At 41.7% G+C, this 15,623-nt stretch overlaps 1 protein-coding gene across 2 annotated transcripts in view; it reads left to right on the plus strand.

Moving 5' to 3' along the window:
• Positions 1–15,623, plus strand: part of prex2 (phosphatidylinositol-3,4,5-trisphosphate-dependent Rac exchange factor 2) — a 93,687-nt gene that overhangs the window by 13,756 nt on the left and 64,308 nt on the right. For both annotated transcript variants that reach the window (XM_080864973.1, XM_080864974.1), the window contains exons 2-10: positions 3,172–3,243; positions 4,149–4,271; positions 5,727–5,831; positions 7,872–7,973; positions 8,784–8,945; positions 11,533–11,666; positions 12,234–12,337; positions 13,833–13,982; positions 14,389–14,530. In XM_080864973.1, the coding sequence (XP_080721099.1) occupies positions 3,172–3,243; positions 4,149–4,271; positions 5,727–5,831; positions 7,872–7,973; positions 8,784–8,945; positions 11,533–11,666; positions 12,234–12,337; positions 13,833–13,982; positions 14,389–14,530 (1,094 nt within the window). The remainder of the gene's footprint in view (positions 1–3,171; positions 3,244–4,148; positions 4,272–5,726; positions 5,832–7,871; positions 7,974–8,783; positions 8,946–11,532; positions 11,667–12,233; positions 12,338–13,832; positions 13,983–14,388; positions 14,531–15,623) is intronic.

Here is a 15,623-nt window from a genome sequence, read left to right on the forward strand (position 1 = left end):
GCAGCCATTGAAGTCTGTTTGCGATTCAACAGTGGTCAGTGCCCAGACACAGTGGACTGCTGCAAGAAAACACATCCTACAAAAAAATTCATTTCACTTGTCACAAGGAAAGAATAGCAAATAAGGAGATTAGTGAGAAGGTGTTTTTTTGTTGTTGTTTTTGTTTTAATGAACTCGCATTAAATTATACCTGAGGTTTAAAGAAAATGACCTTCAAAAAATTATTATAAAATCAATTTTCAATGCAGTTTGTTTCAAGCTACTAATTATTATCATATTGGCAAGAACTGTTAATAATATTACAACCAAAGCTTTAAGCCACAAAACAGATGCAGTGAAGAGACACTCCACTAACCAAATGAGACTGGATTTGAATGACATAAGTGCTCGATTTAGATACATGCTGTTAGGTGTTGCAATGGTCACCCTGGGTACTGTTACTGTGTCCATATATTCAGCCAGTCGAATTCCCATTCACTGTCCGTGGAGCTGTTCCAGAGCTAGTCTCTTTAACAACATCAACAAGGCACTTTTGGCAGTCGGTTCGGAAGAGATGTTCGTTTCCACAAATCAAGCCCGAGCCATCCGCAATTCTAGGAATAACGTCCAGACTGATGGTTTTTTTCTTTTCTTTCTTTTTTTTTTAGCACAAGCCTTTCATGGTAACAAAACATTTCTTCATTTGACAAGTCATGCAGTTTATTATCTCCGTCCAATCCGATTTTGTCTCATGCTTTTTTTAATCTGATAAGCATCTCGAGGTGTCTCCTGACATTCTGCAGCAGAGCTCTTCTTAACTGCAGATATGCAGGATAATTAGCGAGTTGCAGATATAGAGATTATTTCTTGTCGAGTAGACCTTTCATTATTAGAAGTGATACTCCATAAAGGCTGTCTTTGGTGATAGGAAGCACTGTTTTGATGAAAATTGCTCAGCTGAGGTCATACACTATAAGCCCCGGCAGGCCTTTGCGAATGCCTGACGGATTCTGCTTAGTGTTTGTACATATTAGAATTGCTAATCAGATGCTAATGCTAGTGAGTGGCAGAGTTGCGAGGCAAGGCAGCTACAGAATGGTAATCAGCATGAAGTTGGCCTACAACAAAAAGGCTGATTATTTAGGCCCCACTCGTTTTCTTTTTCCCCCCCGTTCCAACCACAAATCTAGATTCGTACATTTGCTTGTGCATTTCCTTTTGAAGTGCTGCTTGACGTCAGTACTGTGTGATTAAAAAGATTTCAGTAATTTTTTCACGTTGGCTTGTTTTCTTACAACGGTTAACAGAACATTGGCTTTGTAATTAGCTTGAAATGTAGATTTTACCACCAATCTAGCGCCACCCGCTTTCCATCTGTTCACAATTAATCAAGTGAAACTGTTCAATAAGCTTACTATAGTCACAGGCGCTCACTTAGATCTCAGTGGCAAGGAATAACTCTTGGCTTGTGTGCTCATTAAAGTAACCTGTTAACATGCTTTGTGGTTGTATTATGTTAGCTTGCTCAGGTCAGGCTGCCTGCTGTGTGGCTGCAGTGGGCGACAGATGGCATTATGGCCCTCGGTGGGGCAGTAAGCGGATGCCCATGGTTAGGGTTAACTGCAAAGACAGATGTAGGTTTTTGTTGCTTGAGGTGACTGCGCATCAGTGTGGAGTTTGATCACGTTGATGTTTACAGAACTGCTGTTGCTGCTTTCTGTCCAATGAATGGGCTGCTGAAATGTCAGCGTCAGTCTGTTGTATTGTACTTCAGTCTCTCTTGTCTGCCATGTCGCATTGGCTCGGACTGGTGTGACAGGCCATTGATTGAGTTATAATTCATCATATTGTCACGGTGGATGTGGTTTGAATAGATCTAGTTCAAAAAATAGTTTTTGCGTCAGCTTTCTTTCATCTTTGTAAATTTGCCTTCATGTTCATGAATCTTACCACAGTTTAATCGGCGTAATAGTAGAGCCTGACTGATATAGGATTTTAATACTGATAGTGACATAGATCCTTTTTTCCCTTTGTAGTGTTTTACAAATCCGCCTAACAAGTGCTATCAGAGTCTTGAACAGCTGACCTATTTTAACAGTAATAATAATTTTAGCACATCAGGTCATCTCACATATCAAACCAGCATATTAAGCTCAGCTCTTTTGCACATAAATCTATTTAATACTTCAGTTTTATTTTTGCTTCCATTTATTTATTCACGCTATTTGTATTTTATCTGTTTGTACATATTAACCGGCATCTGTGTGGACAGCAGAGAAATGCTTTTTTCCTTTGCACACATGACAATAAACTCTTTGACTCTTGAATACAGTTTCATGATTTTTGTAACAATGACATTTCTTGAGTGCTGCTTAATTAACTCTTAAAGTTTTCAGCAAGAAAAAGTTTTGTTTTGGGGGAAAAAAATTGCACTATTGACAGTAATTTCACATCTTCTTAATATTTTATAAAAGTTTCGATTTTTCAGCCTTGCTTCTGATTTCATCACAGCTTCCCGTAAGTCGTATACGAGCATCCATCAAAATGAAAACGATGCAGCAAATTGAAGGTGGATCGCTTTCTGCCAAACCCTATCCCAAGCACTGCACACATGCAGTAAACGTAAAGATTCTCACCTGGTACCCACTGATGGATGTCTTCGTCTTTAAAAGCTCTCCCTTAGGCAGAGTTCAGAAAATGACTAATTTCTCCTTAGTCCCATTTTAGCACTACCTTTGAAGCACACCTTCTTAATTTGCCATTCTCAGAAAGTTCCCTGAAGCATTAAATGGGTTGTCGGGCGCTTATGCAGCAAAGCAGCCTGGGAACCAGTGTCCTCGGAGACTGAAGAAAGTTAAGAGCACTTTCCATCCATCTCAGTTCACACACTGTTGGCCTTTACAATTCACATCCAAAGCCACTTAACGCTGCCTTTGAAATACCACGAGCTGCAATTTTTTTTCCCTCCCCCCCATTTAGTGTAAAGATTGTATTTCGCCAATATCAGGTGTCCATTGTGAAGGTTACCAATTTACTGTGGCTGTGAAGAGTTGCAGCTGCACACAGAAAGCCTCAAATATTGTCTTCTATTCAGCCCGTTTAAGGTTCAAGAGATCAAATGCCAAAAAGCAATTTACTGTGGGACCGTTTCCACAGTGTTAACTGTTGTTTTCCTTTTCTGCTCTGCTTCAGGTGTTCCTGCATCGTCTCAATCAGTACGCAGCCACCAAAATCGAAAAGAATGTCACAGACGAAACGGTGAAGGTGAGAAGCAGTCTTTCGCTCTGACACTGCACTCAGGGGCATTACCCGTGAACAGTTGGGAAGTTTCATTTTACAATTAAGCTTTTTTGGGAGGGGGGTGGGGGTTCTTTCAACCTGAACTTGCATCAAGTTCTGGACTGTAGAAGAAGCAGTGGGCGATCCAGGAAGCAGCTGTAAATATATTCTATTTTTAAATTATCCCAGCTGGAGGATAATAAAGGATGCTCTCTCACAGTGGGAGCGTTTCTTCTCTGAGTTTGCTTACTTTTGAAGGTAAACATGCATTCACTGGATATTTACTGGAAGTCCCGTGTTTTGGAACGTGTCCCCTCATGTTCTGATTTGTTTGGGAACACGCTGACGGGGTTTTTAGATAACGAAAAGGGTCATCGCTGCAAAGGCCGACAGCTGCAATGCCACCGAGCGGCTGAGAGTGCTCCAAAATGAAAACGCAACGATCGGATTTGCCCAGATGTTTTTCCGTTTTTCCTTGGTATCACTAGCTACTAAGTTTATTCTGGCCTTAGAACGCCCATGAAAGACTTCTGGTTTTCATGCTTTGGTTTCATTTCACTCGCTTCACTTATCCAGCACAGTTTTTTTTCTTTAATATCGCCACAAAAATGACATAAATAAGGGCAGAAGTCAACACCACATGAAGGCTAAGTTTCCACACAACAAATCTTAACATTGTGTTCCTTTTTTTTTCTTTCTTTTAAAATATCTCTAATTATGTTTGAAATTCAAATATCAAAGAGATCTTAAGCTAAGATACTCATTACAAAGAAACCTCGTTTTTTTTATTCCGTGGCCATCAAAGCACCACCGACCACAAGAGGAAGCATATGCCAAAGTATTGATTCTCTCTCTGCCTCTCTTTCTCCCTCCCTCTCTCTCTCTTTTAGGTCTTATTCTCTAACATTGAGGAGATTCTGGCTGTTCACAAAGACTTCCTGTCCATGGTGGAGGACCTCCTGCAGCCCGACCCTCACGCTCACCATGAAATCGGTCGCTGCTTCTTGCACTTTGTACGTAACTCGTGCAACTCGTGCTTCTGCAAATTGAATGTCAACTCAACACATTTTAATTACGATGTTTTGTCCGAGCTCCTAAAGCTCCGTGGCACTGATGCTACCTCCCTTCGTAATATTCCTCAGTTCACTGGAGCGTGTGATCTGAAAAAGGGGGGGGAAAAAACGCTCTGTCGGGGCTTCGGTGCACGGTTATGCCGACGTGCTCCACGTGTTGTCAATTTAACTCCCTTGGATTACTCGCGGTGAGAGTGCCCACATGTGCGATATGCCTGATAGAGCTCTGATATACTGCTCTTTCCCGCTGTATATCGCAGTTCTTTGATGCGAAGCCTTGAGGCACGCTGGTGTATAACGGTCTTCAAAGTCTAATAAATCTGAGCGTCCTTCTGTTGGGGATAAAGCGAGTTTGTCAGTCGCATCTAGCTGCTGCTCATACAGGTGCAAGAGAGATGACCTGGCAGTATAAGTGGTACATTTAGGTTTATGACATGATGACCTCATTAGCAAGATGGGATATACTGAAAACTTATGACCATAATTCAGTCATGAGCAGTCATGTGTGTCCATAGAGATGAAACAAATTAGACACGCCTAACGTATTATGCAGCGTTTTTCAGAGTTTCCTACTCTGTGTAATTCTTTCATGAAACTTTTATAGCACCAACAAATCACTACAATCTACTCCAGAAATACAAAAAAGCCAGCCAGCTGGGCAGTGCAACTCCCTCTGTGACTCAGGCCTGAACATTAGTTCATGCTGGCTGAAAACTTTCCTTTTGGGAATGCATTGGAATCAGTCAATCCATCGCAAGGCCAGAACATAAACAATTTGGGTGTTCGTAAATAGTCTTCCTCGAAAACACGATTCGAGTCGGGCGATCTGTAAAGTTAATCATAAAGTTCTGTTTTTGTACGCGCTCCCGCTTGTTTTGACAGTTATGTCTCTTCAGATCACCCGCTTCGTCTTCTGCGGCACAGCAGCACGGCTGAAGACTGCGTACTATTTTTGCTGCTTTGTAGTGAGTGATTTAGAGGCTGTGTGGTCTGGGCCCGCTGCGAAAGACAATGAGTATGGATGTCATATGAATGGCTTTGGTGGAAGGTTGTCGGTCATGGCTGCAAGGCAGATGGCAGGATATGATCACTATTATGTATTTGGTGATGAGTGGGACGAATAATTTATATCTTCTCAATTATATATATGTGCTCTCCAGTCAGTTTGCCTCTTTCTCTCTCTCATCTTTCTTTATTTTGCAGTCAGATTTCCTGTCTTCTTTACTGCCCTGTCTGGGTTCATTTGTTTTCTGATGCCCTCCTCTCCTTTCCCATTTTTCTGTTTGACTTTGTTGCCCTCTTTCTGTTGCTTTCTGACCATAATTTCTGCTCCTTACATGTCCCCCCCCCCCCCTTTTTTTTTTTTCTCACCTTGACTTTTTCTGGCTCTTGCAGAGGAGCCGTTTTCAGATTTATGACGAATACTGCGGGAACCACGAGAAGGCCCAGAGGCTGCTGCTGGAGCTCAATAAGATCAGAAATGTCAGGACATGTTTACTGGTGAGAAGAGACTCCGAACCTTTGTGCATTTGAAGAAACTGTAAGCAGTCTTAAAAATGTATGTGTTTAGGTTCAGTAACAATTAAATTGTAAGTTCAAGCCTAAATCTGACAAATCTGTTTCAGTTCTTGGTAAAACAGAAACATGATTTCTGGAACAATTACAGCGTCTGAGGTGATTTCTAAGGGCCACTACACACTCTCCTAGGCATACAAACACGCAGTCACCCACACATAGCAGCTGGACAGTGTAAAACCCTCTACTCTGTGTCCCAGTTTGTTTGACAGCTGATGTGGCTCTGCCCCTGTGTGTGGGCTGACTCCCACTTCCTGTTCCGACGTTCTTAGAAACTTTCACTTCCACAGGGGAGCATCGTGTTGCGAGAACAAAGTTGACTACGTTCCCACTGCTGGATTGTGTTTAGGGAGGTCAAAAAATGTGCACATTTTTCTTCTCTGTTTATACACAGGTCCCCAATCATAGTTTTATCCTCTGTTAATAATTTTGGCTCCTTTTTTTGTGTGTGACAGTTATAAGCATCTCATCACACCCTGTGTTTGGAGACGATGAAAAGACGACGCCTTCTTCCAGTAAAGAGTTAAACACTTAGAAAACCTAGAGTATGACGGCAGGTCTGCTTGTATTGATTGGAGACGTCTGTGGGGAAGTGTATGACCTTTTCTCAAAGTGTAATTGATAGGGTGAGAGACAAATGTGCACATGCATGTACTATATACAACTATATGGAAAACTGGTGTCTTTAATCTAAGGAGGCAGTTTAGCCAAAGATATTAACCGACACTGATCTGCTGTGGTCTTTATAGCCTTGACCCTTTGGTAACCTAGCCTGCCATCAGGGCCGTTTGGGTCTCGTGTTACCCTCCAAGCTCCAGTCCGCCATGAGCTTATATACTTCAGGTCATCTCCCAGACCCTACAGTGACCAAGATGGGGATATCCACTCCATATAACCTCCACTATAACCTTTGGCCTGCTGACAGCAATAAAATCTGGTTTAGTGTTTATATTCAGCAGTACCGCTTCTAAATTTCAGGTGAGAGAAAGGTGTGATTGAATATTTCCTCATAATTTGCAATCTACCACATGAATTGTCATGCTGAGGGAGAAAAGTAAAACTTATAGTTTGTGGATAGTGTTGGTAGTGTCGTGATTCCAAAACATGGCTACAAATAACCCAGAAAATACTTCTTACTAAAGTGTAGTTTGAAAGATTACTTCACCTATTAAAATGAAAGAATTGACAGGACTTGAACAAATTGGAGTAGGAAAGTTAGCTATGTGTTTCAAATAGCTTTCTAAATTCATGGCTAACTGTTGAAATGTTTTAGCTAAAGTCTAGTCATAGACAAACACAGCTGAAGTACAGCCAGCTAGCTTGAATTTGGAATAAAAAAGTTGTCAGTAATTTTGCTAAAAGTATAGCTGTAAGTTAAATGTTAGCTAACTCTGAGGGTTAACAGTTGAAATAGCAAGATAACATCATGGCTAAACATCGAAATGGTTAGCTAATGGCACAAATACATTTGTAACGGTTACATCACTTAAAAGAAATAATCAGCTGTTAAATAGTTCTGTATCATTTTGTTAATTTATTGAAGATGAAAATATTTTCACAGCTTTTTGCTAATTTATGCTAACACATAAAGTTTTGTGTATGCATTCGATGTATTTTGATACCTGCTAACTGTTCGGCGCTCTTATTTTAAAACTGGAGACTTTTGAGGTTGTAGCGTCCAGACTTTGGAACAGCCTGCTTGAACAGACTGCTGAAAACTCATTTTATAGGTTAGCTTCTTCATAATCTTTCTCAAATACTTTGTTGCATTTGTTGTATGTTGCAATGAATGTAACACTATATATATGAATCTGTATGCTGGAACATTCATACTTACCTTTTACTAGCTTTAAAGCACTTCGTAACCGGTAATGTTATTTTTTTTTTATTATTAGTACGAATTCTCTGACAATGTTTCATATTTCATTTAACTCTCCTGTTATCCTCTCCTCTCAATCCCACCAGAACTACATGTTGCTGGGAGGCAGGAAAAACACAGAGGTCCCACTGGAGGGATATCTGGTAGCTCCCATTCAGAGGATTTGCAAGTACCCGTTGCTGCTCAGAGTGAGTATAGTCTTGTGCACGCTAACCATGTGTTAAAGAGATACCACACCCATGCGCCACCTCTGTAGAGCAACTTCTTCCCCTCTTTTTCGTCCAACCACACCTAGTCATTAGTTAGGGCTGTCCCATCCTATTCACATCAACCTCTGCCTTGCTAATGAAACACTGGCCTCATATTCTGACACGTCTCTGCTTTAGTTCCCTGGCACAGCCACATTGCAGGAATAACACGAGGCCTATCATCACCTCCGCGGCCCAGCTGCGCTTTCAGACACTTTGACTGGGCTCATTCACACTGGCACTCTAGGTTGTTAGTTTTGAAGTTTCCATTTTTGAATGTGAAACGTGAGTGAAATGAAATACATTTTCAAAGGCTTGTTTGAGTTGGTGATCTGAGCTGTCCCTATTCATTTATCTTGTTATGATCTATTAATTCTCCCAGGCGCTTTCTAAACAGCCACCAACATATGCGCAGAGATGTTATGATAATAAGGGGGTAATCCGATGCGTTGCGTTTTTGAAGTCTTTCAGCTGCCAGGGCCGTAAAGTAACACCAATACATCCAGAAGAGTGTAAATTGTGCACTAATAGTAGCTGACATGCTAAAACACAGTGTTTAGACTACAGATTATGAGATTGGCATTTCAGCAGAAGGGTTTAAACCACTAAACTCAAAAACCACGAGAGAGTGAAAAGTGAAGTGCTTTTCATGATGGAGCAATATTTGCCAGCTATTCTTCCAACTGCGTCGCTTTAATTATACTTTTCTGTGAAATTATGTGACATTTTGTGTGATCTGTACATGCGTAGGAGCTGCTTAAGAGGACCCCGAAGAAGCACAACGACTACGCTCTGGTACAGGAGTCTCTGCAGGTGATGAAAGAGGTGTGCTCCAGCATCAATGAGGCCAAGAGACAGATGGAAAAATTGGAGATTTTGGAGGAATGGCAGTCGCATATCGAGGGCTGGGAGGTGAGCCTCAGTAAAGCATATTTAATGATTTATTTCATTAACTTTAACTTAACGTCTTGCTGTATTTCAGAGTTTTGGGGATTTGTTTTGTTTTTGTCCTAAGCTGAGCTTTCACTACTTAAGCTGAAAGTCATGACTTATTTAAAGTTACTCAGCCCTGTGCCAGCAAGAATTCCACATGGCCTGACTTGTGTAGCCTTTTAAGCTTTCGCATACTCGCCGGGAACAATGACTTGTATTCACAATAGCCATACTTCTTCTGCATGGTTGAGTTAAAGACGTCATGCTTTGGGGTGAGCAGTCAGATCACCATCGGGTAGATTGCACTTCTTTGTATGTAGGGTTATTTTTCCCCCCCGTAGGTAGGCTTAATAAGGGGTCGTAGCAGTTGGAAAAAGTGTAAAAAGAGATGGTAATTGTACAGAAAGAGGGCAGAATACTTATGTAATTGACCTGGCTTCATGTGAAAGGGCCTTAAGGCTTCCAGCACACATGCACACAGACATGCTGCAGTGTTGATAGAGCCTTTTCAGGCAGCAACAGATATTTGTTTCTAAATAGAAAACAGGCTTTTTGACTAAAATGTTTAGAGTTTCTTGCATTTGACTGACTTGTTCTACTTTTTCTATGGTCACCCACAACTTTAAAGAGTTGCTGTATTATTGGATGCCTTTTAGTGCGAGTGTTTTGCTTTACAGTAAAATATATGGCAGGAACTTCAATAGTGGATCCATTAATACAGTTTAAATCCAACCCAAAACCTCAATGTAAGGCCATTATACAGGTTTTAGCGACACACAACCACACACAAATCTAAGAATAGCGTAATCAGAGTCAGGCTTAGTTTTTGGGTGGGGTGACATCTTGTGTTCAACATAATCCTGGCTGTAGCTACTTTGCAGTTTCCCCTCAGTACTTTTTATTAATTGTAAACATTAGCTCATTCTGGAGCTGGTCCTGCGACTGCTGCATGCCAGGCTCTCCGGCTCTAAATGAGATGGAACTAAGAGGGAGAGAAGAGAGGTGGAGGGAGAAAGAACTGAGTGATGGTTGTATCTTGTTTTTCTGTGTGGGTGTTTTTGAGGTATTTCAGTGGGATGAGGAGTGATTGTGAGAGCCGCTGTTTTTTTTCCATTTCTGCTCCTCCTCCTGGGATGATTGCTTGTTAGCGCTGACCCGCTTCACTGCTGGCTACCCTCGGGGCATCCTGGCAGGTTCACCTCCTGTGTGAGAAGCAGGGCTGTGGCCCAAAGTGGTCGCCATGATTGTGTGCTGCCAGCATTCGTCAGGGTAGTGATTGCCAGTTGGTTAGTGTTGCATGTGTCTGTGTTTTGTCACTGTGCACTATAAAAATATGTTAATTTTAGACTAGAGGGTTGTAGTTTCAAGTTTCATTTCACATTCTGTTCTCTAGTTTAATTAGCATGCTTAAAATGTACTTGAGTTGTAGAGTTTGCTTGATTTGGCTTCCTTAGCTTAAAAAATTCTCTCATCTCTCGAGGTAATTGGCAAATACCACTTAATGCTTTATTTTTTTTCCCTCTTAATTAATGGCATATCCTGCTTTGCAATTGTTATGAGTCATTGTCTTACTATGAAAGTAGATGCTTGAATTCTGGATGAAACGGATGATTGAGGGTTTGAAGTGTGAAGCTTTTTCTATGGAGCACGGTTAATATAAAGAACAAGTGAAAAATGCTGCAAAAGAAGTGCAAATTTAAGTGAATAGGATGGAGGCTCTGTTAAAAGCATGTCTAACACAAAGAGGAAGTGTCAGTTCTTCCATTAAGGACATGCTGCTTTACAATCTGGACCGGTGTGATGTTGCCATTGGCCCCTTCAAGTGACCGAGACCTCTTTCTGTGTCTGGTGCGCACACATTGAAAAGCTGCAAATTAGTTTAACATCTGGTCATGGGCCCTTGAAAGAGTGGGAGAGTTAAAAAGAAAAGTGTGGAGGAAGGAATAAAAGATAGCGAAGAACAGAGCAGGGGAAGAAAAGTGAAAAATGATCAGCAGAAGGGAAGGGAGGAAAAGAAGGGGGGGGGGGGGAAACGTGGGATAGGTTTTGGCCCGCCCGTGTCTCCGTTGGGAGCACATTTTCCGCCTCTGTGCGCATGGGGGTTATTTTTAGCTCTGGAGGGCTGATCAAATGTGGTACATAAATTCCCAGAGCAGGCAAGGTAAGGGGAAAAGACAGCACACTTTATCACTTGCAGCAGGAACCCCAACCAATCTGGTGACCAGACGTGACAGTGCAGCACATGGTTGGACTGGACGGGATGTTGTTCTGTAGAGGCTATTAACGGCCGCGCGTTTTTAAAATCCCACAGCAATCTGCTGTGAGGAAGCGGGGGTGTTTTTACAGACCCCTGAGAGTGGGAAGAGGAAAAAGTTGGGCTCTGTAGTCCCTCCTCCTGTTCAGACAATATATGTGAATGATAAATGCCACAGTTTATATACTTTACTATAGTTTAAAATTAAAACTTGAACTTTGTGCACAAATTCCCACGTCTCTCATGCATGTTAATGACAACTCACCTGTTTTTTTTTGGGGGGGGTTTTCCTGCACCATTGTCCATTTCCAGGGTTCAAATATCACAGACACATGCACGGAGATGCTAATGCAGGGTGTCCTGCTGAAGATTTCAGCTGGGAACATACAAGAGAGGATTTTTTTCTTGTTCGACAAGCTTCTGGTCTACTGCAAGAAGAAAAATAGGTGACTTTTTATTCATTACTCTTCTCCAGAGAGAATGAAAATATTATATTTGTGCTAATTCCTGTGTGTCTGTCCTCCTACAGAACATTTAAAGTACAGACTTTATAAATAATTCACTGCACCGTTCCTTTCCTCTTACTATGGGAAGTATTTTAGGTTCTGTTTTGTGAGGGAGTTGGAAAAACGTTTAAGGAGGCAGAGATGGAAGACTCATATTAGAAAAGGATTTAGACGAAATTTTGGATGATTAATCAAGGTAGGGATATGAACCACCACGTTTGGGTAGTATTTTCCTTTTAGATTGATCTTTCAGATAATCTTCGGATGCAAATAATACGACATTTATTCCGATCAGGCAAAACTGAATCGTGAAACTCGTCTAATTAATCTGTGTTTGGCAGCAGGAAACCGGATGAAGAAGCTGAGTATACAGTATCAAGTATTAAATGTAAAGTATTTTGCTACTGATTACCTTTGATGTCAAAATAGGCTGGTAAGTGTGACAGTCTATTAAATATGATTTAAATGTTTAAGGATTAATCATCATCTTGTTTCTCTCCGTCAAAGGCGTTTAAAAAACAGTAAGGCGTCCACCGAGGGCCCTCGCTACCTGTTCAGGGGAAGAATCAGCACTGAGGTGATGGAGGTGGAAAATGTGGATGATGGCACAGGTGAGCAGTGCTCTAAAAGAAGATACCCTGGTTATTTTGGACAGCTGCTGTTTGAGTTTATTATTTTTTGTCATTGCCTGTGCTAACTTGCCAGGACCACTTACAGCAGTTCTGGCAGCAGGAATTTAAATACATGCCATAATAAGCCACACGGAGAAGTAGACAACATAGTCCTTGGCGTGAGCTGGTGCACAACTGTGTGATTTTTACACTTGGATCGCCAATGGAAAAATGAGACTTACCTATAAACATTTTTTAGACGTCTATAGTTACATATCCTTGGGGCTGTGCTGCTGCTGGTCCTCGGTGAACTTGAGCGCTTGTGTCTTTTGGCCTCACATAGCCACTGATTAGCATTTATATTTGTAGAAGCCATCATTTCCTTTCCAACGGTCCTAGATGGGCAGTAATATTGGGTGTTTTTGGTGAGGGATGGATGGGCTTGGGTCTGGATAAACAGGCGAGGCAGGCGGCAGAGCAGTAACTTGTGGGTGTTCTTCACCACAGGCGGGAGATCTCAATCTTAAAGCCAGGGTGACTGGATTATTTTAGCTTGGATTCCTATGTTAACAAAGTGCCACGACTTTTTCCCAGGCGCACACTTGCTGCCTGAGGTTGAAACACGCCCTCGGGGCATTCCATATAAAGGACACCACCACCACACCGTCTGTGTTTTTAGACGTGATTGTAATTGATGATTGTAATGGGTCGCTTTTTGTGATAAGCTTAGAAAGAAAAATCAAAGGAATGTTGGGAAGAGACTGGAAGGGGTTCCTAAAAGATGAAAATGATGATGGGTCAAGAGTTCACTTCCTTTATCTGGAGGCTTCTTAACATGTATATACTACAGGCATAGTTAATCACAAGTACGCACCAGCTCTGAAGGAGTATTCTGAGGACTCAGTAGTAAATAATGCTGATTGATGGTCCTCCTTCTGCATTTGTTCCCTCTCGTTTATCTCATTAAAGGAGAAGAGCGATAATCAATGAACCACTCGATAGAAAGTCTGATAGTAGAGCAGGGAAAAATGAGTCCGAGTCCAGCATTTGCAGTAAGACAGAGTATGATATTCTCTGGATGTTGTTTTTTGTTTTGTTTTATTTATTTTTTATTAAAAATAGACCACACGCTGCTATAAAGGAAAGCAATAACTCATCAAGAGGCATGTTTTTTTTTTTTTAATTTATAGATTGTTTTTTTTTCTTCACTCCTTTATAGTAGCGCTGATGTCACTATGTCATTCGGCTTTGCTTTTCTCTGCAGCAACTCACTTTGTGCCCCATGTTATTGCTGTGTTTCATGCGGTAACCCTTATTTACTGTGAACCCAACTTCCCAATAACTCTGTTTACAGTGTCACGATCAGTGTACCCACAGACTCATGGCCTTCCCCTTTCAAATATGAAAAAGTTCTCGGATTAAATAAGTCCTCCCCTTGCAAAGAGCTAACTAGAAGGAGCTGAGATGGTTTCTGCCTGTGTTTTCTCCTCCTCAGCTGACTACCACAGCAGCGGGAACATAGTGAACAACGGCTGGAAGATCCACAACACGGCCAAGAACAAGTGGTTCGTCTGCATGGCCAAGACCCCGGAGGAGAAGCAGGAGTGGCTGGAGGCCATCATGAAAGAGAGGGAACGCAGGAAAAGTAAGCAACTGTTTGTCAGTGTCAGGGCTTTTATTACACTCAGGGAAAGCTGGTCAATGTTTTCTCCTTAGCATCTGTCTTGATTTAAATAACTGAAAATATAGGCTGCGTTTTGGGAAAATCGATACAAAGCAATATAACTTGAATGATTAAAAACGCAAATAGATCCCAGCTGCGAACAGCATGTGGGATCTGCATCTAGGACTGAAGGGGGTTTCTTGAGTAGCTGTGTTATTTCCCTCAAGCAGATCACATAATGAAGGCTATTGCAACTGCTGATTATCTTGTCAAATTAGGAGACATTAACCTTCTCCGTCTAGTGATTGATGCTTTTAGTATCGGAGCTAGGTGCAAAGATTATTAATGCGGTGATACTGACGGGCTCTTTGCACCCTCTCCTGTGTAGGTCTGAGGCTCGGCATGGAGCAGGATACGTGGGTGATGGTGTCAGAGAAGGGAGAGAAGCTCTATCACCTCATGACCAAGGGTAACCTCATAAAGGACCGGAAACGCAAGCTCACCACCTTCCCCAAGTGTTTCCTGGGAAGGTAAGGATCCTTCTGCTGGTCTTGATGTTTATTCCATCGAGTGTTCAGCCCTATGGGTTTTCTCTGTGTCATGTAAGCATTTTACCTGTGAGTAGGTCAGACTGCATGACTGTGCCAGGAGCCTTTCAAAGATTAAATCTGTATTCTGTGTGTCTCTAAAGATTTATAGGACCTTGTACTTGATGTTAAAAGAAGTGGTATTAGTAATGTAACGTAATAATAAAGATCAATTGGCCAGGATTTGTAAAGACAGCTGCTGGAAAGAAGAAAGCAATGGCACTTTCTGCTCAAGAGACTCTGTGTTGTGGAGCCGCCATCTCAGTCACGGGAAAATGAAATCCAGCGAGATTTAGCCCATGAATCTTATTTAAGGATTATTGGTGTGGTGTCTGGGGATGGATCGGCCACTGAATGCCAATCATAAATCACAGGCTAGATATCCCTGCGCGGCTCAGCTGACTGCCCCTTTTGCTCCCTCGCCCATGTTAGATTATAGTAAGCTGTCTGCAGAGAAATCCATGAGGTAATTGTTGTAGAAGGTTCATTATGCCAGAGGGCAGCTCTGTCTGTGTGTGCGTGTGTTACCATCAGAGTGTGTCACGCTCATTGTTGTCCTTGAATTTTCACAGTTAATTTGGGCGCGCTTTCCATATTTACTTTTGAGTCTGAATATGACTATCTCTCCTGCACTCGCTGACAGGTGAAAAATATTTACCGTGAGTGGAGCTTTGCTGAAAATCTCGTCCTTGGGTTATTTTAGGTAAGCAGAAGTTGATGCCACCATTTGGGTATTTTGCTTTCATAATGTGAAATGCAGACGAATTGGTTTCACGTCAGTGTTGTAGGTTTCTGCGCACTTGTGTGCTTTAATGAGATAAAAGACTTGAATGCCTGACAAGGACGAACTTTTTTTTTTTTGTAGTTCTACTTCAAATGAGATCAAATATGTGGGCACAGACACTTTTATCGGGAATCTGGGAACTGCAAAACTCTTTCGCTCGGTCCATTCGACATGTTCAGCATCCTCTCTTGTTATATAGCATCTATCCCATATTGTACCCCAATGTGGGAAGAGGACAAAGTGTGACTGAGA

The sequence above is a fragment of the Rhamphochromis sp. 'chilingali' genome (genome assembly GCF_963969265.1).
Source record: "Rhamphochromis sp. 'chilingali' genome assembly, chromosome: 18".
NCBI classification, from domain to species: Eukaryota; Metazoa; Chordata; class Actinopteri; order Cichliformes; family Cichlidae; genus Rhamphochromis; species Rhamphochromis sp. 'chilingali'.